At 43.8% G+C, this 24,299-nt stretch overlaps 1 protein-coding gene across 1 annotated transcript in view; it reads right to left on the bottom strand.

Moving 5' to 3' along the window:
• FBN2 (fibrillin 2) overlaps nucleotides 1-24,299 on the bottom strand; it is a 268,195-nt gene that overhangs the window by 199,638 nt on the left and 44,258 nt on the right. Inside the window, exons 6-7 of the mRNA XM_054032264.1 lie at nucleotides 15,926-16,123; nucleotides 2,094-2,219 (exon numbers count right to left, since the gene is read on the bottom strand). Of these exons, the coding sequence (XP_053888239.1) occupies nucleotides 2,094-2,219; nucleotides 15,926-16,123 (324 nt within the window). The remainder of the gene's footprint in view (nucleotides 1-2,093; nucleotides 2,220-15,925; nucleotides 16,124-24,299) is intronic.

The raw sequence follows: 24,299 nt of genomic DNA, 5'->3' as shown, positions 1-24,299 counted from the left end.
GTCGCTGACTGCAGGTGCAGGCTCAGGAACCGGAGTCAGAGGGGGTCCTGAGGTGGGGAGGAGGCCCAACATTTCCTCCACACCTCCAGGAGCGGGCCGACTAGCTGAGGCTTCCGGCACCTGTGGTTCAGAGGTGGCTGACCAGGAAGCTCCAGACTGTGTACCTTGGGCCTGGTGATACGTCCATGGGGTCCAGAACAGCCACTGAGCCTGCCACGGTCCTGCCCCCATATCAGGATGGCTACGATTTGACTGGCGGCAGTCCCGCTCCGAAAACTGCGACACCGTCTCCGAACCTGAGGAACAAGATCCGAACCGCGAGAGCCAGGGCGGCGCCGAGCGGAGCTGCACCAGTGAGCGGCGTCGCGATGCTGGGGAGTAGTGCCGGGACTTGGAACAGTACCGGGACCTGGAGCAGTACTGTTGCCTGGTGCTGCGCCAGGATGGTGAACGGTGCTTGGATCGTTGCCACATCCGGGACCTTCTCCGCAACATCGACCAGTGTGCGGAGCAGCGCCACGATCAGGAGTGTCAATGCAATCCGGAGCAGTGCCGCGAGTACAACCAGCGCCGCGATAGGGAGTGGTGGTGGGACCGGGAGCGGTACCAAGGCTCGGCCAAAGGAGCTGGCAGTGCTGATGGTCGGATCAACGCCAGCTTTCCTCGAGACAGTGCCATCCGCGGAGGCACCAGAGGCTTGGCGTGGAGCAGAGGAGACCCCGGTGCCGTCATGGCGATGAGGTTCCTCACAGCCGCAAAGGTGTCCGGGGTGGAAGGCAGTTGGACTTTCATAATGCTGCGGGTTGTGGAGTCCAGCGGCACAAAACTCAACGGTTCCCCTAGCGGAGCCAAAGTCGATGGTGCCATGTCCATGACCTTCGCTCCCGGGTGCTCCCCTCCAGGATACACCACGGTGGCTGGTTCCAGAGGGGTGGGTCTCTGAGAAGGAGAGCCGTCCTTCTCCAGCTTCCAGAGTTGCTTCAGTGCCGGGGAATGGGAGTGGTGCCGGGTCGATGTCACCGACTTCGGTACCGTGGGTCTCGGCCAGAGTCCATTATCGTCCACTATCACCGCCGGGGCGCTGTGCACCCAAGAACTCGTTGCTGGGTCCTGCCGCACTGAAGTAGGCTGGGATTGAAGGGCCGCCTCCATAAGGAGCTACTTCAGGCGAAAGTCCCTCTCCTTCTTAGTCTGGGGATGAAAACCCTTGCAGATCCTGCACTTCTCAGCCTGGTGAGCCTTCTCCAGACACTTTAGACAAGAGACATGGGGGTCGCCTGTGGGCATGGGCTTACAGCAGGATGTGGAGGGCTTGAATCCTGGGGACTTGGGCACGAGAACTCCGAAGAAAAAACAGTCAGGGTGGAGGGTAAACCCCCAACCCAATTACCACTAACTACAACAAAAACAAAGAACTACCAACAAAAGCAAACAACAACTATCTAGAACGCTAGGGAAAACGTAGAGAACTTGAAAAGCAAGACGCCACAGTTCCAACGACCATCACGGGCAGTATGAAGGAACTGAGAGGGTGCCGGCTCGGCCACTCCAGGGGGCTCCACAGCTGACCTGATGGATGCTGTTAGGGGAAAAACTTTCTGACAGCCGTGCACATGGCGTGCGCACACCTAATTGGAATCGATATGAGCAAGCAATACTAGAATATTTTGAACTTTTAAAAAAATAAACCATGATAATACAATTGCTTCCAAATGCTGTACATTCAGTCTTTTCATCTTAATTTTTTTTTTAAACTTTGGAACAGGATTATTTTCTGCTTTATTCAGTTTATCAGGTAAGCTGGCAAACTGTCTAGTAGAAAGTATGAAGAACAAAGCAGATACGCATGATGTGATGAGCCCAATAACGATGACTGAGCACAGCAGAAATACAACCAGTAGTGCCTCCCTACATCAAACATAGCTAAAATTCTCTGTAGTAAAACCCAGAACTTTGAAACCTTTTTCTTTCTTTACCAGAAAGGCTCCAATCATGATCCACTGTACAAGTCTCTAAAAACACAGCACAAAGAGACACTTTACTTTGAGTCAATGATCACCATTTAGGAATGTTCTCAGACATTATACACTTACCTTCACATTTCTGAGTTGCCTCATTCTGTCTGTGACCAGCAGGACACTTGCATTCATAAGAGCCAACTGTATTAATGCAGTTTCCTCCTGAACAGACCCCTGGTATAGCCTGGCACTCATCAACATCTATAAAGAGAAAACAGTTTGCTTGAAATCAGACATTGCTTGAATTACAGTTGTGATAAACAGATGGACAGCTCCATCTTTGAAAGAATTCTGAAAAATAACCATTATTTGCATTACCTCACTTTTCTGCATCTCGTCGTGAATTTGGAGACCACGTTGTCTGGCACTGACCCTTACCCATGCTCTCCCCTAAGCTATAAATTGTGATATATTAGATAAAGCATGCAACATTCAGGGTCTGCTAGATTTGACAGATTTGTTAGTGTGGAGCTCCACAGTTGTTAATTGTACTTCACTCCATTTTCATTCTTCCTTTGCAGTTTGTCTATAGTAGATTTCTACTGTGCTTTAACATGCACTATTTCCAATTTAAATTGTGTTTTCTTCCCAACTTCATTACAACATAGTTCAAAAACCATATATCCTGCTAGTGAAATACGAGAACCAACATCATGCCCATAATGTTAGTTATTGCAAGCTCATTCATTGCAAAATTAGGCCAAGTGGGCAAAACCCTTGCTTTTTAAAAAAAATTTTTTACAGTATACACAATAAGGTATGAGCCAAGAACTTTTCAAAAACACCTATTACAATGCTATACTTTTAAAGTGCAATAGTTCCACACATGTAAAGCATTTTCCATATAGATGAAAACATCCTGTATTTCTGTAGCTTACTATCAGCACAGCCCCAATGACTGAATTTGGTACTGCTAAATCAGATGAGTAGTTAAAGTAATACAGAGTATCTTACAGAGATCTCTCTGAACTAACCAGTGTAGGCCAGAGCCATATAGAGGAACTCTTTGTACCAAAGGTGGGTGTAGGTGTGGGGGGGAAGAGTATGGAAAGCAAGCTTCAGGCTAATGCATGACATATACATTCAGATACTTAGCCTCTCATAAGCTCTCACAGCTCTCCTTTCAAAAGTTCATTTAAACTACAGCGCTATGAAATTTTGGAGTTGTATGTTTATTAATTCCTTCACAATAAATAATTTGATTAAGTGCCCAAAGGCTCCACTCCACTTCTGTGAACTCTGGGGAGTCAAAACCTGCAGATCCTAGCTGTGTGGAGGCATTTCCATTACGTGGTACCTTTGTCTCCAAAAATCTCAGACGTTCCTCTATGGGAGCTCAAAAGACATCCATATTTGTAGGTTTAGAGAAGGCAGTTTGGATCAGCGTTGGGGCAACTGTGCTGCTCCCCAGCTCCTTACTGATAGAGCAATGAAAAGAAAACTGAGTCCAAACCCATGCTGTTTCCTAGCCCATATGTGGGCATAACCGACATACAGGAGAACAGAACGCTTAGTGATTATAAAAGATGTTGGAATTGAAAAACAAACTGCTTTATTCTTTCAAAAAAAAAAAAAAAAACAGATAAAGCAGATGTAAAAGCAGTGCAAATTTCTTCACTCTGCATCAGCAAAGTACTATGCACGAACCTTGTTCAAGTTCAAAAGTTAGAGGGTATTCCTTTGTCTACAGTCCTAGATTAAGGTCAGATACCCACAGTTGGCTTTAGCATTTTTGCGTGGTCCTGTCCTGTCCCTCCGACTCTGATCACTCGACTATGCAAAGGACTGGTTTTAGGATTTTGATGAGGGCATTCAAGATAATCCTTTTTGGCACCATAAATCTTCACACTACCACCAGCCTCCTCTTCTGAAGAAGAAGTAGAGCCCAGCTGCTTGTACTACTTATCAATTTTTTTAAAATATCAAGGACAATTTTCCATACAAGCAATAACAATGAGGGCCACTAGGCCTCTGGGCACCAAAGAGCTTTATGTGCATTGGGGTGAGTTTTAGATTACTCCTTCAATTATTTAAATATAGAATCCAGAGTAGCCAGCAACATTAAAAATACACTGTCTACTTAAAAGTAACACTTGTATCTAAAACTTCCTTTATCGATTACTGATAAAAGAACCCTTTAGGATTATTATAACTGAAAGGATTTGGGGGAAAATATTTTTTTCAGTTGGTTTAGTGTGCACATTAACAGCACTCAGTGCACAGTCACTTCTCTGTTTCCCGTACACAGTCAGCCAGCCTGCCCCCTATTCAGTTTGTGGGGGGGAGGTTTCTAGTTTTGTTATTTTTGGTTCGTGTTGTTTAAATCAAGCACTAGGAAGATAAAACTATTTTAAAAAAGAAAAAAAGTGGTTCCAAAAGCATCTACTTTTCCCTCATTCTTTCTTTCACATTGACATCCATTTTATTTGGCTTTGACTCTCCTCTACCTCTACTCTTTCCAGTGATGCACTGCCAATATTTTAACAAAGTCTTGTCCTTTCCCACCCCACCAAAAAAACAAACGAACAGTAAAAAAACCTCAGCCTCGTGACCCCAGTTTTCTGTGTTGTAGATAGGTTGGGTGACTGATTTTGGGAAGAAGAAAGGAGGCAACACTGCTTGGCAAACAAACGTATTTTAAGTACATTTGCTGGAAGTGTTTATACTTTTTTTCCTGTAACTGTCCTTATTTCACACAGCAGTGTGCAAATACATTATTTAGATCGTGCGTGTGCTGAAGCTCTTATAAGGGGTGGGGATTCCAGCATATCCTTCCTGGGAACATTCTTTTCTAAAAAACATCACTTAGTGCAATCTGATCTACAGTAACTCCTCACTTAAAAAGTCGTCCCGGTTAATGCTGTTTCGTTGTTACATTGCTGATCAATTAGGGCACATGCTCGTTTAAAGTTGTACAATGCTTCCTTATAACATTGTTTGGCGCCGCCTGCTTTGTCCACTGCATGCAGGAAGAGTGGCCATTGGAGCTAGCTGGTGGGGGCTTGCAACCAGGGTGGACCGGCAGGCCCCCCCTCCATCAGCTCCCCACTCCCCTAAGTTCCCTGTGCGGCAGCTGCCCAGCAGGCTACCAATTGCCGGCAGATCAGCTGTCCCTCCCCCCACTGCCATGTGCTCTCCTGCCCTCTGCCTTGGAGATGGTCCTGGGAGCCTCCTTCTTGCTGTGCAGGGGAGGGGGGAAGAGGGGGACTAATGTCAGGGTATCCCCCTCCCCTCTGCTCCTGCCCCCCGCTTACCCCCCTTCTCCATATACAGAAGGGAGGGATACACAACAGGGCTCAGGAGGAGAGAGCTGGCCGCAGCTGCTGTCTCAACTTCCTGATCTTTTTAAAGGCAATGTACTTAGAATGTGGTGTCAGCGTACTTAAAGGGGCAATGCGCATCTCTCTCTCACACACACAGGGTGTGTGCCATGCTGTCTCCCCTCCCTCCATTCGTGCTGCCTTGCACAGTGTGAGGCTACATTAACAACGTTAATCCTTGAGGGCAGACCCGAGTGCTAGTTCATCATTTAGCAGTAAGGCACTCCCTGGGAAATATCCCACCCTCTTACCTCACCACGTCAGCCAAGCTTCACAATCATCATTGCTGTGTGCAGTATTAAACTGTTTGTTTAAAACTTATACTATGTGTGTGTGTGTATATGTATATATATATATATATATATATATATATATATATATATATATATATATATATATATATATATATATATATATATACACACACACCTCATTTTTTGTATGGTGAAAAAAATTTCCCTGGAACCTAACCCCCCCTCCCCCATTTACATTAATTCTTATGGGGAAATTGGATTCGCTTAACATCGTTGCACTTAAAGTCACATTTTTCAGGAACATAACTACAACGTTAAGCGAGGAGTTACTGTATTTGGAATTCAAAATTGTCCCTTCTAATTGTGAGGCCAGTGAAGTCAGACCTGGCAGGTCTGATTTAGCAGTATCCAGAGAGAAGATAAGCTTCACTCATACCAAACCCACCCAATAGCCCCCTCCAGCACATAATTATTGTATATGGCCTTTGACTCTTTTGCCTCAAAATGAACTTAAGATGCTGAATATAAATGCACCCCGTCAGTTATTGCTGCTTGTTTAAATTATGCTACCTCAGCAAAGTTGTGGTTAAAAAGCAGATTAATTTGAAAACAGCAATATCTGAGTTTACTGGTGGCCTTCACAAAGACGATCTCTGTTTGAATCTCATAAGAGTACACTTCACTGCCTTATAAGCCAAAGATATTAAGTAATTATAAATTAATTGCAGTAGCAGCAGGAAATGAATAAGTTCCAGAAGCAGAAATGGTTTCTTTCTGGCCTTGAACAAAGTTTTAGAATTCAAGTAATTCCATTAATTACAACTTTAATCCACATGGTTTGGAAAAAAATCCATTATTTTTGAAAGGGGAGGAAAGAAAGACCACCTCGGGGATGGTTATTTTACACAGCCCACTGCTGTACAAAGAAGGAAACCTGTCCAATGAAGAAATATGAATACAGTCTTGCTAAGTGAGGTACTGATCCTGCAAAGCCTCAATCACATGAGCTGGCTTACATGTTCAGCAACTTCTAGGAAAGATGTTAATCCAAATGTGTGCGTGGGGGTAGGTGTTATATTTTCACTGTAAGGGAATTGTTTAAAATCATTTTTAATATAAAGTGAATGAATACATTAAGCACCATTGTTAGTTAAAAGAAATAAAACCTAGAGGGCTAAACCTGCAAGTAGTTCCTTTTTATCGGAGTAGCTCAAGTCAATGAAACTATTACTTGTGTCTCACATTACACAACCCCCTCCCCTCGCTTGTCCAAATAAGGGTTTTTAGAATTATGCTATTAGCCTTTTGGAATTTGGAAAGGCTAGAGAGCAAAGTTAATACAATATATTCTTAAAATGGCTTATTCAATGAATTACTTTCTGAATACCATTTTAAGCCACGGGAATCATTTGTCTGCATACACTACAATTTTGAGATCAAATAGACAGGGGATCAAACAGACAGGTGGTTTGGGTGTTTTTGTTCTACCTTGTCAGCCAGGTTTAACTATACCTCAATTTCAACATTATTCATTCCCAAACTGTTCATGCTTCTGAGGGCCAAATGAATAAAAAGCATTCTTAGGGCCCTAAACACAAAATTAAATGAATTATCCTTTAGGCCCGATTGTATATACCAAGAGATTCAATATGCTAAAGATTAGGTAGAATGTTTCCATGTGTTCATGGGTCTGCTAATATCTGGCAGGTGAAAAAAGGTTCTTTGCTTTTTCAGACAGTTTTCTGAGTAAGTGGTAACTGCCTGCAGGATTTGCATTGCTAACTTTACACATGCAACTTTGAAAACCTAGCCAACTTCGGCCTCTCTCTCTGATGAGTGGACAGTTTCTCAGAGAACCCTAAAGATAAAAAAAAAAAAAGCTTAGGGAAATAGAGGCTCTTTCAAATATACTTAAAGAAATGCTATCAGATAGTTTAGACCCTAAATTTAGGGGAAGAAGCTTGGTTTCGTTGTTTTTTTAAACAAAAAAGTTTTACTAAACAGAAACAGTCTCCTGAATGTTCTATTTTCATTTAAATTAAAATAGATTTGGTTGTTTTTTAATTAACCTGGTGCATGAGAATCAGAAAGCTAAATGGCCTAGAATACAGTTGAAAAGACTAGCCTTTTCTGTGTGCCCTAGATGAGTAAAATAATGCAAAAGTAAATAATCAGCAGAAATGGTGAAAAATCACATTAAATTATTAAAACAAGAAAAAAAAAACTGAGGTATTATCAGTTATTAGGGATCTGATCCTGAGAGTTATGGCATTGACTTCAATGGGATCCAGATGGAGTCCCAGGTAAGGGGACACCTGTTTTAAAAGGGTCACTTTAACACATACAGTAGATCTTCAGAACTGACCTATCAGGAAAATAATATCGGTTGTTTTTCCATCATGAATTTTAAGTTTTTATGTATTCTGCCATCTCTGACTGGAAGTATTCTTACTGTATCATTTCTCAGCATATCATCTCCTGCAGCTCTGTCCCATTTTCATAAGAACAATGGGCAGCAGGAGGGAAGATGTTTGGGAAAACCCTTGAAATTGGATTAGCCACTCGGTAGTGGGCAAAGATGTAGGAGCTCTCTATTTCCTTTCCCTGGTGCTAAGAATCACTGTCTGAAGAGGAAAGGGAGTAGCTAAAAAATGGACTGTTAAGAAATGTTGGGAAGATCTGAGAAATCTTCCAGCGTGGGATTCCTGCCACTACCTTGCTGCACAGCCATGTAGTAATGGCAAGAAAATATTTTCAACTAAGACTGTCTCTTGTCTGAATACTTTGGGATGAGGGATTGTCTGATCTCTTGGGAACATGACAGGTGTCATTTCTATCCTTTCCTGAATTAAAAATCAGTCATAAAGCCTATTGTTGAAGCAAAAAGAACTGCTATGGGGAGCTTTAAAGATTTGGGTTATTTTAAAATTCCTCTTTAGGTTGCCATGGTATCGTTAATGAATGAATAAATAAATAAATCTATAGCATTCTACTTGTTCTGCAAACATAACTGACTAATCCACAAAAAATGCCAGCCATCCAGCTGAGTACCTCTCTTAGACCTGAAAAGGAGCTCTGTGTAGCTCAAAAACCTGTCACTTTCACCAACAGAAGTTGGTCCAATAAAATATATTACCTCATCCACCTTGTCTCTAGCCAGCCAGCTAGGCTTTTATCCTTTACAGGCATAAAGAAGTGAAATGAATGGCCCAAGGCCATACAAAAATAAAGGCAGGCTGCATTATTTTTACACCTCTTGTTGATTTTCCTGCTCCAACCTCAGCCTTTGGCTCCTTCACTGTGTAAATTACATCACTTAACACCATATAAACTGCATCAGCACTTACTTCTCTGATTATATATATTAGGATAGATATAGCTATAGATACAGAACTATTTGTTCTTTAAGTAAGGGCTTGTCTACATGGCGTTATTCTGGATAGCTATTCTTGATTAACTCATCTTTGGAAGTGCACACCATACCTTATTCTGGTTTAATTTTCACATATAGATATGGATAAAACTCATCTGCAATTCAGAAAGGCTAACAGTTGTATATAGAAGCCTACCAGAAGTTAGACACACAATAGTTGATACAATTAATAATAAGTGAGGATAGCTCCCCACTTAGTACTCAAGCCAATTCCCTCTCTATCTGGACCAGGGACTTTGATGTTATCCTTTGCTGCCTCATGGATCCTCATAAGGTAAATCTGTTCTCCCGATCTTCAGGCTTGGCAAGTTCTGATTTTCTTTGTTTTTTTCATGCAACTTTCTCACCATGCAGCCTTCCACCTCCTTCAAATGGGTTATCTGTCAATCTCATCCACATGTGTCTAATCTGTGTCTTTATATAGTGCCCATTACATCAAAGAGCCTCTATATCATAATGTATCAGTTCCTAATGGTTAGTGTCCAGTTTTTCCATTAATTTTGCTTATGACATTGGCCAAATTACCTACTTAAGTGGAGAATTTAATTTCTCCATTTTTACAACCCTTAAATAAAGCTAGAAATGGATTAGTGCAGAGGTTGGTAACCGGCGGCACGCGAGCCGATTTTTACTGGCATGCTGCTGCCAGCCTGGGTCCTGGCCGCCAGCCCCACTCAGCCCGCTGCCGGCCTGGGTGAATGGAAACCCGGCCGGCAGCGGGCTGAGTGGGGCCGGGACCCTGGCCGGCAGGAGCCAGCGGACAGAACTCCAGACCGACGGCGGCCTGAGCCACTCAGCCCGTCGCTGGTCTGGGGTTCCAGCCGCCGGCCCCGCTCAGCCTGCTGCCAGTCTGGGGTTCCGGCTGCCGGCCCCTTGCCAGCCAGGGTCTCGGCCCCGTTCAGCCTGCTGCTGACCTGGATGGACGGAACCCCGGGCCGGCAGTGGGCTGAGCCGCTCGGCCCGCTGCTGGTCTGGGGTTCCGTCCACCTGCTCCTGCCAGCCAGGGTCCCTACCGCCGGCCCCACTCAGTCCGCTGCCAGTCTGGGGTTCTGTCGGGGGCCCCTGTAAATGTAAAATTTATTACTGGCACGCGAAACCTTAAATTATTGAAGACTTGGCATGCCACTTCTCAAAGGTTGCCGACCCCTCGATTAGTGCTATCCTCTTCTGATCTTTGTGTATGTGTGACCGGAAGCATCTAGGCAAACAGTGGCACTCCCAATTAGTTTCAGTGGAAGCCGCGTTAGTCTGTATCAGAGGAGGGAGAAGAGGGGAGAAAAAAAAATTTTTTTAAACGAGGAGTCCTTGTGGCACCTTAGAGACTAAAAATTCGTGGGCCCACGAAGGCTTATGCCCAAATAAATTTGTTAGTCTCTAAGGTGCCACAAGGACTCCTCGGGTTTTTTTGTTTGTTTATTTGTTTAACTCCCAATTAGAAATCACTAATCTGGTATTATCTTTCATGCCCCCTTTCATTTCCACCTCTCATCTTTGGGGATTTTAGCAACACATATAAAACTTCTTTATTGCAGATGAAGATTATTTAGACTAGATTTCAGTGAATTCAATGATTTCTCAACAAAGCTCATGTTTCTTACAGCCACTGTGCCATAGGTTGAATCTCTAGGGCAGGGGTTCTTGGATCCCTTAAAGGGTCATGAGGTTATTACACTGGGGGTTGCAAGCTGTCAGCCTCCATCCCAAACCCCACTTTGCCTCCAGAATTTATAATGGTGTTAAATATATTTAAAAAAATGAAAAAGTGGTGATTTAATTTACAAGGGGTCACACTTAGAGGCTTGCTATGGGAAAGAGGTCACCAGTACAAAAGTTTGAGAACCACTGCTTTAGGGTGCTCCCTAGTGGTGAGGGTGAGCACCTCTCTCATCCCAGAGGTCTTTCGCTGGATGTAGACATTTGAGTTGGCTTGCAGTGTGGGGTGTGGGCCTCCAGCTGTGAAGCTTGAGAAAGCAACCCTCCTGGATGCAACAGGAGTTCAAATGAAAAAACCTACAAAGCAGTCCGGGCTTACCTGGCTGTACCCTGCAAGGCAAAAGGAAACCGTCTCTGTGCAGGGGGATGGGTTCCTAACCCTTTGTATGACTGAGGGGCCACGGGTGAGTACCCCGAGCTTTAAGAAGGAAAACAAAGTAAAGATGATCCCTCTGCCTCTTCAAAGGCTCCAGGCAGGTGCAGGCAGCAGAGGCTCTTTAAGCAGCTTTCCAGGTAAGCAACTCCAGCTCTGTGAAGCTAGAGAGCTTCCCTCTGAATGCCACCTGGTATTGAACTTGAATCCTCACTTTTAAGGAGCCACACCCTCCAGGCTCAACAGGCCTCTTAGATGTGCTGGGCTGAGGCTGACTGTGCCCAGAGGTGCTCTTTAACCCCCTTTTCTGGCTGGGATGGGAAGCTGTCTCACCCCACATTATCAATAAGGGTATGTCTACACTGCAATTAAAAACCCACAGTGGGCCTGTGCCAGCTGACTTGGGCTCACAGGGCTTGGGCTAAGGGGCTCTTTAATTGCAGTATAGACACTTTGGCTGGGGCTGGAGCCCGGGCTCTAGGACCCTGACTGTCCCCTGCTGAGCCACCTCTCTGGCCAGGTTCCATGAAGCCCCTGCAGTCAGGTTCCTTGGGCCCTGGTGTAGCCAGAGGCGGCTGGCTTATGTCCATGGCCATCAGCAGCTGGAGATGTTAGCTGCCTTTCGACACCGTGCGGGCAAGAAGGGCCAATTGCTGCCAGCCACATGGCGGGGGGGAAAGAAGAGATGAGCTCTGCAAAGACATGGGCCAGGTCATCCCTTCCTCGCCTCCTCCTTCCCTGCAGCTGGAAGCAGTTCCCATCCCTTCCCTCCTGCACAGTGCCGAAAGACTGCTGCTGGCCACATTCTGGTGTGAACCCTGGCAGAAATCTGGGGTGGGGGGGCATATGACTGTGTGCCCCCCGCCATACACGTTGCCTTGGGAAGATGTGGCGCCAGGTACCAGGAGAGGTGGGTCCGTCCAGGAGCCCCAGCCAGGCATGGAGGGTGGAGAGCACCAGGCAGGGAGGGTCGAGTTGGTCGGTCACCCCCCCTGTGTGAGAGAGGTGTATGGGAGCGTGTGTGCGTGTGTGTGTGTGTGTGTCACCTCTCCCCATCTGTGTGGGGGGGGGTGGAGGAGGAGGGTGTGTGTGTGTGTGTGTGTGTGTGTCATCCCTTCCCGTGCGACCCGTAAAGCCTTAAAGATAAGAAGGCAAACAAAAAAAAAATACAACTATGCAGTATTTCTTTTTAACAGGGACTCAGTCAACTTGATGTTAATTTGAATGGTTCTACTGCATATTCTGATTGATTGCCATTGAACTCACTTGAATACGAATAATTTTACCAGGTGTCCTGTATTCAAGAAGGCAAGTTTCCTAATCCTTTAATCATTCTATTGGCTCTTCTTGAACCCTCTCCAAATTTAGCAACATCCTTCTTGAAATTGTGGACACCAGAACTGGACACAGGATTCCAGCAGTACTTGCACTAATGCCAAATACAGAAGTAAAATAACCTCTCTACACCTACTTGAAATTTCCCTGTTTATGCATCCAAGAATCACATGAGTCCTTTTGGCCACAGCATCAAACTGAAAGCTTATAGTCAGCTGATCATCCACCAGGACCCTCAAATATTTTTCAGTCATTGTTTCCCAGATGAGATTTCCCCATCCTATAAATATGGCCTACATCCTTTGTTCCTAGATGTATATATTTACATTTAGCATATTAAAACAAGTTACGTGGCCAGTTCTGCAGTATTACAGGATACACTTCCTGAGTCCATTATTCTAATATTAGCTATAGTATCCCAAAATATCAGGCTTTTCTGAATCTCTGTGAATGCAGAATTTAGTCTAAAAATTCCCTAGTACTGTAGGCATGTTTTTATTGCATCATTTATATACTTTCCCTTAGGTCATAGAGGAATCTTAGTAAATTTTTCATCCCAGCGTTTACATACAGAATTCTCCAGTGCTATAGGGATGCCCTAATGATGCGCTGACTGAAGTATTTATATTGGACTATTTAGAGAAAAGAGTTCTCCTAGTTATAACCATTCTCTCTTGTACTGTGTTAGGCATTCTCTCAGTTACATTTTGGGATCTGTCTGTACAGAGACCACTGTAACCAAACCATGTTTTCTGAGATGGCTTTGGGAAATCATAAGACTTAATAGATATTGACGCCCACAGGCAGATCAATGCATGTAGCTGATTTTGAGATTCCCCTGAGTAACAAACTTCCCCAATCTCTTTAACAGGCTATATCCATTTATACTATTGTTACAAAAAGTAAAAGTGCATATAATGGTTATAATAATCCATGAAAGAAAGAGCAGATTGTGTCATCATCTTCTAGGTGCTGCATATTGACTGTAGGGTTTGAGGATTTCATTGGAGATGTACATATTTCAGTGACACAAAATCTGAAGCCCAATTCACAATCCCAAGCCCCGAATAACCCCAGTTTTCTAAACGTGGCAAAGTGCCATTACCACATGCTACAAGCAGAGTTGTGAAACACTTTATAGCCAATGCAACAAGCACTCAGAGTGGGTTGTCAGATTGTAACCATGCATGTATTGTAATAACAGTTGATTTCAGATCTGATTAGGGTGACCAGACGTCCCGATTTTATCGGGACAGTCCCGATATTTCCTTCTTTGTCCCGCGTCCCGACCGATGTTTGGTCGGGACACTGGACAAAAAAGCAATTTTGCCCTCCGCTCCGGCATTCACGCCCACCCCACCCCGACTCCGCCCCCTCCTTCCCCCATTGGATCTCTCCATGGAGGGAGGAGGTTAGGAGGAGGGAGGAGGGTCGGGCAACTACCAGGAGCATGGGAGGGGAAGGGAAAGTTGCCGCGGCTGCCGGGGGCTAGCTGGGCATGGCCCGGGCTGCGTGCAGGCAGCAGCCGGGGCTGGCTCTGGCCCGGGTGGGCAGCGTGGGCCGCCGGAGACACGCGGCGAAGAGGGGCTGCGGGGGCGAGACTTGTCCCAGGCAGGGAGGCCGGCGGACAGGGGCGAGGGGCCAGCCGGGGTCCCCATAAACCTTCCTGTTCCCACCCTCTCCTTGCCATAAACTTCCCCGCCGCTGCCAGGGAGCCCCGTGCCTCTCTTGCTCGGCTGCGCTCCAGCGGCTCGCCCCGCCGGGAAGGAGCCGCTGGAGCGCAGCCGAGCGGGAGAGGCGCGGGGCTCCCTGCCGGCAGCGGGACGCGCCGCATGTGCCCACGGCGGGCTGGGGGGCGGGAGGCTCTGCGGGGCTGGGAAAAGCCCTGGCTCCTGCCCGTTGCCCAGCCTGGAGCCCCGGGGAGCCCCTCAGGAGACCGGCCGCTGCTATGGCTCAGCTGTGCCAGCCCTGGCCCCCTGCACGCCCGCGCCGCGCTGCCCCCAGGGTCCCCGGCTCACATGCACTGCCGCTGCCCCGCGGCCAGCCCCAGACTTTGCTTCACAGTGCTTCTTATTGGTGCCCCCCCCCCCATGCCCTCTTTATCCCCAGCCCCTTCTGCATCGGGGCCAGCTTTTGCCCTGGGGTGGGCAGCACGTGCGCCCGCCCCGCCCCTGCAAAACTGCTTTTTTTTTTTTTTGCTCCGCCGTCATTTTTTTTGCTTCGCCCCCCCTCCGCCCCTCCCCGCGTCCCGATATTTCATCCCTGTGATCTGGTCACCCTAGATCTGATAATGAGCCAGACCTCATTCTAGCTGTGGATACTTGCCCAGTCAGAAAGAGAGATTGCCTTGGGGTCCTAGAACACTGACAGCAAACAAGATCCTGTATTATATGTGTCTTGTGGCCAAACTAGAGAAAATGTACAGAAGTTGTGCACTCCGGAGAGTATTTCTGCCAACTTGGCTGCTAGGGATCCCAGGAAAAGTACTGAAACAACAGTCTATAATTCATTACATATCTCAACTTGAGACTACCACCACCTATGCAACAGAAAGGAAATAAACTCCTAATTATTTGGAATTTCTGCTATCTTTAGCCATTTCATTCTACATGCAGTTTGTTTAAGAATTCAATCAAAGGAAGAAACAGAGAGCAGGCAAGACGGAAACTTTCTTGATATGTCTGCCTTCATCATCATATATATGAGGTCACATGGGAGTGGAACAATCAGTCACTGATTGCTAGAGAAAAGGCAGAAGGGGATGGTGCATCAGACAAGGAGTCTGACAGGTCTTCTCAGTTCTTAGACCATTCTTTACCAGTCAAAGACACCGGGGGCTGCTGCCCATTCACAAAGCAATGTTCCTGGTACCACATCTGCTAAAGCAGTCTTCAGACTTTGCACCCAACTGATTGACAAACCACAAGTGGCTCCAACTACAAGATCTGTGTGTCCCCAAGGTTGTGCAAATAGGTAAGTAAATAATTAATAAATAGCAAAGATAAAGAACTAGGACCCCAACCACCACTTTACAAAGCAAACTGCTCAACAGTAACACAGATGCCATCAGTTCTTTTTCTAGACATAACTCAAAGTAAATGGGCATTTTTACTTTAATCAAAGGCCAGAGTGAGAGACTCAGGTTCAGTACTAGCATTATATCATAGCTGGTGGATAGCTCTCTCATTATGTTCTTATAGTTTGTATTCATTTTTTTCTATACTATTAGTTTCATTATTAGGTGCATGTATCCCAGCTAAAACTTTGGTGTTTCCACGATTATTAGAATTTTGTGAATAACAGCAATCATATTATATTTTTTCCTGTGTTTATTATTTCATAGATTCATGAAATCTCTGAAACTTTGAAATAATAAACATTGCAAAATACAAACTGTAATTTGGTTTTAGGTGGATACGTGCTTTTCTAGACAACATTCACGATGCAGTAACCATGACCAGCCAAACCAAAAGGCTTACCTTGACATGCTCCATTGCGGATGTTAGGAATGAAGCCACGACGACATGGCTGAGGCTGGGCAGGACACATCTCGCAAGGATGGCCCCAGGCACGTCCGATGGTTGCACAACAAAGAGTCTTCGTGCAAACAATGCCAGTCAGCTGGCCCTGACACATCTGGTTGTTGACCTGAGTGAAACAGGGGCCTGTTCTATAATCTGGAAAAGAAGAATGGAAAAATGGAATGTCTGATGCAAACACAATGTTGCCTCCACTAACTGACCCACGTAGTACAGAGGGAATACATTTTTTCCCAACAGATATCAATGTAAAGAAAATACCAGCAAATCTTTGACATTTAAATCATGGTCTTGTATGCAGATGTAGTAGTAAACCTTCCACAAAAAGCACTAATTTTTGTAAAGATAAATAAATAAGTCAGTTCAACATTTTGGCTATTATTGAGAAAGATGCTGGAAGATGAAGGGAGCTCATCCCCCAAAACTGAGCTTTTAGGTGATCAAATGAACATCGGCTGTAAAATTAATTATATGAAAAGCTACAAATAAAAAAAATACATAAACTAATCATTTTATTAACTCCTGGGAGATCTGGGAATTGGGATTTCCTGTTGCTGAGCAAATTCATTACAATTTACCAGAGGAAAATCCAGACCACTGGTACCAATGGGTTCATTTCAGATCAAATGAGGCCATGCAAGAAACAGTCACACAGCTAGCATTCCATTTGCAATGCTTAGTACAAACTAGTAACTTAACTGCATGCTTCTCACAGAATGCAAAATAGTTTATCAATTATTTTCAAAGAGAAGTGATAGGGAAATGGAACTTGTACACACTATGCTGATGAACTAGTGGAAAAAACAAGCATTTGCAAATATGCAATTACAGATGTCACATCAAGTTGGTGGATTACAACATTTAGTAAAGAAAGCGTAACCCCTCCATTTTAAATCCCACTTGTTTGTTATGATTTGCATAACCATGTCTTCACAATTTGTGATTTATGGATAAGAATTCAATATTTATATGATCTATCACAGCCAGATATATAATTTAGCAACTAGCATACTCCTCCACGATAGAATGTTTCCTTTTTCATACAGCAATGGTCAATTGGGATATTTTCCCCATAATATCTACCCTGTATTATTTTGGATTTTTCTAGAAATTAAGCCATGGCACATTTCATTTTGAGATTATTTTAGTTTACTACTGATCTTCATTGTACTTTACATTTAACAAGTAAAAGCATACACATCCTCAGGTACGGCTGAGCTGTGCTGAGTGCAGGACTGAGGAGTGGAGGAAATGTGGCTCAAAGGCATCCTTGCATTCCCCTTATCCTTGTAGCACTCAATGTAAATCAGAGCTGCTTCAGGACTGTTCAAATTTATGTTGATTTACAACAAACCTGTAGGAGTCATTCCAGATCAAAAGAAAGCAACAGTAATTCGTCCATACACACTCCTCCTGTGGCACATCCCGTAGGCTTTGCTGCTGAAAGAGGGTGCCAGCTGATTATGCCAGCCCAGGATTCCCCCACAGAGGTAATCTCAGCTGCCCACTTATGATGACTTTACATTTCCTTCGCACCAAGGATCGGGCCCATATGGTTTACATTGTGATTAGCCCCATTCACTTCACTGCATGTATTCACAGTGCATAAAGTTAAATGTGTGCGTAAGTCTTTGCAGAATCAGGGCCTAAATTATTAAGAAAAACGTCTGTAATGTTGGAGGATTTCCATCCACCTAGATAGTCTCAAGTGAATAACTATACGGAAATATTAAGGCTTTTGTGCTTTCTCCGCCTTCTCTTCAATACTCAAATACACAGAGCAATATTTTTTGCTACAGTACCTACATTATCTAAAGGAAGTGCTATAGTATCAGCTCCACAACGGTTTCAGTTTCACTGAGGGCCAGGGTTCTTCCCTGTCAAACCAATGGCTGTTGCATTTTCTTAAAAATGTACAGAAATTATATCTCTCATTGATGAATGATAAGAGAAGACAATGACCTTGTCACACAACAAACTCATTCAGGAACGACTAATATCTGAAATATTAACAAATTCCATAATCCCATTAGGGATTTCAGTACCATGAACTCATTGTGAATCTTGCCTGAATTTTAATTAAAGGCTAAGGATTAGGAAAGAGCTCTATCATATGTTACCATTGTGCACTCCCTTCATGAAAGTTTGTGCAGGTGTCATGCAGCTTGAGGGGAATATCATATGGTACATTGCTTTCAGCTTTCAAATCACTGTCGATAGTCAGGTTACTTTGAGAAAATACAAATGCTATCAGAAGAAAAACAGAATTGTTCAGAAAATAAGAATGTAAAGACGGTAAAATCCTGGCCCCATTAAAGTCAATGGGAGTTTTGCCATTAACTTCAATGGAGTCAGGATTTCACCAGTGGAAAATAACATGCTCTTTAACAAAGACTGGTATTGCAATTAATTACTTACTATCAGCTATAAAAATATATATTCTCCCTGGCACATGAAGCCAATGTTCTTCATATACACGGCAAGAGGTTTTAATACTATTACTTCAGTGAGCAGACTTCCATTCGAATATCCAATTGTAAATACCGCTAATATTAATTATACAAATGATGACCAGAACTGCATTTATTATTTTTTAAATGAGGGAAAATCATTATTAATCCCGTTTATAATTATAGTGCCTAATGGCCATAGGAGCAAGGCCTCCTTGTGCTAGGCACTGTACAAACACAGAGCAGTAAATGGTCACTGTTCTAAAGAGCTTACAATGTAAACAGAGAAGAGACATGCAGGGTGGGGGAAGGAGTGTGCACTCTGTGATGGCAGCAAACATCATGGCAGTTCTGGTTTTTGTTCTGGTTCTGTTTAACCTAGGAGGGGATAAGCTAAATGGAAAGAAAAGGGAAAGGAAGGGGGATTGGGCAGAGTCTAGAGGGTAAGAGAGGCAGGTATAGAGTGAAGCTGTGGTGAATGGACTGTGAAGAAGGAGGTGGTAGAGAGTTGGAACAAACAGCCAATCAGAACAGGGCACAAAAAGTACAGTCAAAATTGCCCAAAACGTTCTCTGACTGTCCAGAGATCTCTGCTTTGGCTGATCTTGTTGCTACTGGCTGGAGGCCCAGGCTGGCTCCTCTCTGCAGTTTTCCCCCAAGACCCAATGGAGGGAGGCACCACCTCGGTCCAAGTGCCTCCAGAGTAGTGGGGATCTGCCCTGGAACAGTTCTGGATGCAGGGGATGTTGGAGGGAGAGATACCCCGGCTAGAATCCACTTTACCCTCTCCCCTCCTCCAGTGCAGTAGTCCCAGAGTTTAAAGAAAGAGGTATAGCCTACTCCTAAATGGGTACTCATGTCTGCATCAAAAGCCAAGTTAATGCGTGCTTGTGTTCTGACTGTCAGCAGCCTACGCATTGCTTTGCATCAGGTCGGGTAATGACAGGAATGACCAGGAGTGATAAGGTTAAATCCTTTCTGAGACTTCCGAACGATCAGAACTCCACACCAACCAGATTCAGAAACATGTGGAGCTGAAAAGTTGTCTTAAAAGGGCATGGGTGGAAAATAATTAAAAGGAAGATCTATGAGCCACCCTACGTGGAAAAATATGCCTTACATAATTAAACTGAATCATAGACTATTGGAGTGCCCTAAGCGACAAGCACTCTGTGATGAGGTGAAAACAGAATGGGGTTGTATTACATGCAAAGTTGTCATAACTATAAAGGGAAGGGCAACAGCCCTCCTGTGTACAATACTATGAAATCCCTCCTGGCCAGAGACTCCAAAATCCTTTTACCTGTAAAGGGTTAAGAAGCTCAGGTAAGCTGGCTGACACCTGACCCAAAGGACCAATAAGGGGACAAGATACTTTCAAATCTTGGTGGGGGGAAGGCTTTTGTTTGTGCTCTTTTTTTGGTGTTGTTCGCTCTTGGGACTGAGAAGGACCAGACATCAATCCATGCTCTCCAAATCTTTCTGAACAAGTCTCTCATATTTCAAACTTGTAAGTAAACAGCCAGGCAAGGCGAGTTAGTTTTATCTTTGTTTTCTCAACTTGTAAATGTACCTTTTACTAGGGTGTTTACCTCTGTTTGCTGTAACTTTGAACCTAAGGCTAGAGGGGGGTCCTCTAGGCTCTTTAAGTTTGATTACCCTGTAAAGTTATTTTCCATCCTGATTTACAGAGATGATTTTTACCTTTTTCTTTAATTAAAAGCCTTCTTTTTAAGAACCTGATTGATTTTTCCTTGTTTTTAGATCCAAGGGGGTTGGATCTTGATCCACCAAGAGTTGGTGGGAGAACGGAGGGGGGATGGTTAATTTCTCCTTGTTTTAAGATCCAAGGGGTTTGGATCTGTATTCACCAGAGAATTGGTGAAGAGTCTCTCAAGGCTACCCAGGGAAGGGAATTAGCACATCGGGAGTGGTGGCAGCGGACCAGATCTAAGCTGGTAGTTAAGCTTAGAAGTTTTCATGCAGGCCCCCACATCTGTATCCTAAAGTTCAGAGTGGGGAAGGAGCCTTGACAAAAGTATTGCCATCATTGAGGATATCAAGCAAGAGATGCTCTGACATCATACCAGAGGTTCAGGAGTATTTTAAGGGTCATTGCTGCTAAGAGATTAATTCCTGTGTAACAACTGCCACGCTGGCTCATCAGCAAAGACGGAATCTGGAAACTGCAACATTAACAGCATGAATTTCTATCAGTCAAGATAAATGAGTAATTCTTGTAGCTGCAATAGACTCATATCCTCTGTGGACAAGTTACTAAAAGGAGGATATATAACACACTGAGCAGTGGGTTACCATTGCACAATGGAAACAGTTCAGATAACCAAATATAGGGTAAAATTCCTTCCACCTAACTAAAGCCTGAGCATTTGGATATTTGGTTTGTGGAGTCTAAGGACCCTAATGTCTCAAAAAATTTTGAAAGCTAGTTCTCATCAGGTCTGCTACATCTTACTGTCATAACTTGTTGCAGCACCCCTATACAGATTAGCATGGTCGGGGGCTGGTGCTGTCTGGTATGTATCTGAAGAAGTGAGGTTCTTACCCACGAAAGCTTATGCTCCCAGTACTTCTGTTAGTCTCAAAGGTGCCACAGGACCCTCTGTTGCTTTTTACAGATTCAGACTAACACGGCTACCCCTCTGATATCTGGTATGTATGTCACTTTAAAAAGTTTACTTTGGGGTACTAAAGAGGACACATTGGATAATGTGGACCAACTATAATATGGACAGAAGTATAATTACAAGCTTTGCTATGTAAAAATTTGTGTTCTCCTCAGGAGTGTCTTCCCCCCCCCCCCCAAACACTAGCATGGAGTAATATTTAATTTTGCTAAACTCATGGCTTATTCAAATAAATCAGGAGACCGCTTCTCTCGTAAAAGACCTAAAGGTTCAGTATGTAAATCCTCTCACCTACTCCACACTGCTCAAACATCAAAGCTAAGGAGGGTTCATTCCCATAGAGGAGTTTGGGGAAGGAGATAGGGAATATGACCAGAACACAGAGAGACTGGGTGCATGTATTAGGTGAGAGGAGGGGGGATAATATTAGGGGAGTAATGTATTTAGAAACCTGGAGGAGACAGCCCAAATCACTATAGAACTTAAGTTATTATAACCAGAGAGTTCTCTGTTGGCAAGAAGCTGCTGTTCTGCCATATCACTGGGATACTAGGGCACAAGCATTAGATATCATGCTAGCATCTATAGGGCCCGCAGTGGCGGTCAGGTCTCACCAGATTCTAATTAGACTCCAAATTACATGTAAAATAATTAACTTCATTCTAGAATTGCAGTGACACTGAAAAAGACTTAGTGATAATAGTAGATAACCAACTGAGCATGTGCACTCAATGCAATTCTGTAGCTAAGTGGGGGAATGCCATTCTTAGATACATAGTCAGGGGAATATCAGATAGGAGAAGGAAGGTAGTATTGCCTTTGAATACTGCATTAACAAGACCACTACTGGAATACTGTGTTCAATTCCAGTGCCCACACTTCAAAATGGATGTTGAAAAATTGGAAAATGTTCAGACAAGAGCTACAAGAAGGATTTAAAGCCTGGAAAACATGCCTTATAGTGAGAGACTATAGAAACAATCTATTTAATTTATCCTAAAGGGGGTCAAGAGATTATTGGATCATGGACTACAAGTGTCTACATGAAGAAGAGATTTCTAATAGATGGCTCTTTAATTTAACAGAAAAATGCATAAACAAGATCCAACAGTGGAAAGCTGAAGTTAGACAAAAAATTCCAACTAAAAACAAAGCACAAATGTTTAAGTGAGGGTAATAAAACATTGGAATAACACACAAAGGGAGGCAATGGATTATCCATCACTTGAAGTTTTTAAATCAGGGCTGGGTGTCTTTCTAAAAGATGTGCTATAGCTCAACAAAAGTTATGTGCTTGATGCAGAAATTATTGGGTGAGGTTCTATGGCCCGTGTTATGCAGGAGGTCAGACTAAATCATCATAATGGTCCCTTTTAGCCTAAAAGTCTACAAAACCATTAATCAGATTTTCCATGTGGGTTTTCCTGTCTTACTGTTAGGTGTTTCTTCATTTGTTCCTTTTTCAGTATTGCTACTGGAACAATTCTGCCAGAGAGCACTGATGGAACATATGCTATAAATTATTTGCTACTTAGAAAGTCTAAATGCCCTGGTGAGAGAAGGTGATATACTTCTAGCATGTATATTATTCATGGTTTTCTTTGTCTCAGAAAACTGTCTGAGTTCAGTATGTATTGTGACTTGAAGACTGACAAAACTTCTGTAATGATTAAAATTATTAATAAAATGTAAATTTAAAAACAAAAGAACCACTTTTTTCTTGGCATAGAAAGCATCAGAATGGAGAAAATGGAAGTAGCATACAGTACTTATAAATTTGTTTTGAAATTACGAACAGCAGTACTGTTCTTTAAGTGCATTCTGCATTAACTCAATGGGGATGTCTACACAGCAACTAAACACCCACAGCTGGCCCATGCTAGCCGACTTGGGCTTGCAGGCTCTTTCATTGCTGTGTAGACTTCCGGGCTAGAGCCCCGGCTACACCCTGAGCCCGGAAGTCCACACAGCAATGGAACACCTCCACAGCCTGAGCAGGCTGATACTGGCCAGCCGTGGGTTTTTCTTTGTTCTGTAGACATACCCAATGAGACTATATATACAGATGTATGGATATTTTTCTAAGAATTTTTTTATTTGATTTTAAAAATAATCAGTTCTGTGCTATGTATGGTTTAAATAAACCTGTTTGACACAAAAGTCTGTTCTAATGGTGGGGAACATAGGAATTGCTGTACTGGATAAGACCTGAGATCCATCTAGTCCAATATCCTGTCTCTGACAGTGGCCAGTACCAGATGCAGCAGAAGAAGATATAGAACCCTGCAGTAGGCTGATAGAGACCATGATGAGACCTAATGAGGGGGACTTAATAGGAAGAGATTGGCTTAAGCACTGAAGCATAAGGTTTAATATCCCTTTCAAAATTTGCTGTAATTAATTATGACAACTCTGGATATTTTGATATCCATATCAATATGGATTTGGGGGGAGGGATAGCTCAGTGGTTTGAGCATTGGCCTGCTAAACACAGGGTTGTAAGCTCAATCCTTGAGGGGACCACCTAGGGATCTGGGGCAAAATCAGTACTTGGTCTTGCTAGTGAAGGCAGGGGGCTGGACTCAATGACCTTTCAGGGTCCCTTCCAGTTCTATGAGATTGGATATTAATATGGAGATACACCTATCCTTTTTGAATTTTGTTAAGCTCTTGGTTGCAATGACACCTCTTCTGGCAATGAGTTCTCCAGTTTAACTGCTGCTGTCCAGTAATTATGGTCAGTTCCCTCCAAATAGCCACAAAGAAACATCTGCCGGCCTCAGCAAGATGGAGGGAGGAAAGAGGAGGTGAAAGAGTAAACAAATGACACCCCACGGATTTACACAGTCTCTATTAGAAGTTATTTGGGGGGAACCTAAGCATGGAGCCCTCTTCTCGGCAGGGACGTGCTGACAATATTTTAATAAAAAGCTGTTCCCACATAGATCCGAACCTGCAACTGACCCTTCTTTGGCAGATCCCAGAATCGACACAGAGATCATTGATGCTAACAGGGCCCCATAGGGCACAGAGATCCAAACCCCGTGAAGTGGATTGTGGATTTAGGGCCTAAGCTTGTGAGAACCCTGGTAAACAGGGTGTATCTGTGCTATAGAGATGATTACTGAGGGACTGCAGATTCTCTAACTTTGTCTCTTATTTAAACAAAATCACTTTCTTATAAAAATAACTAAAGAGGGAGGTAGCCTGGCTTGA

The sequence above is a fragment of the Malaclemys terrapin genome, chromosome 6 (assembly GCF_027887155.1).
Source record: "Malaclemys terrapin pileata isolate rMalTer1 chromosome 6, rMalTer1.hap1, whole genome shotgun sequence".
NCBI classification, from domain to species: Eukaryota; Metazoa; Chordata; order Testudines; family Emydidae; genus Malaclemys; species Malaclemys terrapin.
The sequence above is the reverse complement of the archived record's forward strand: the minus strand, read 5'-3'. Positions and strand labels throughout refer to the sequence as shown.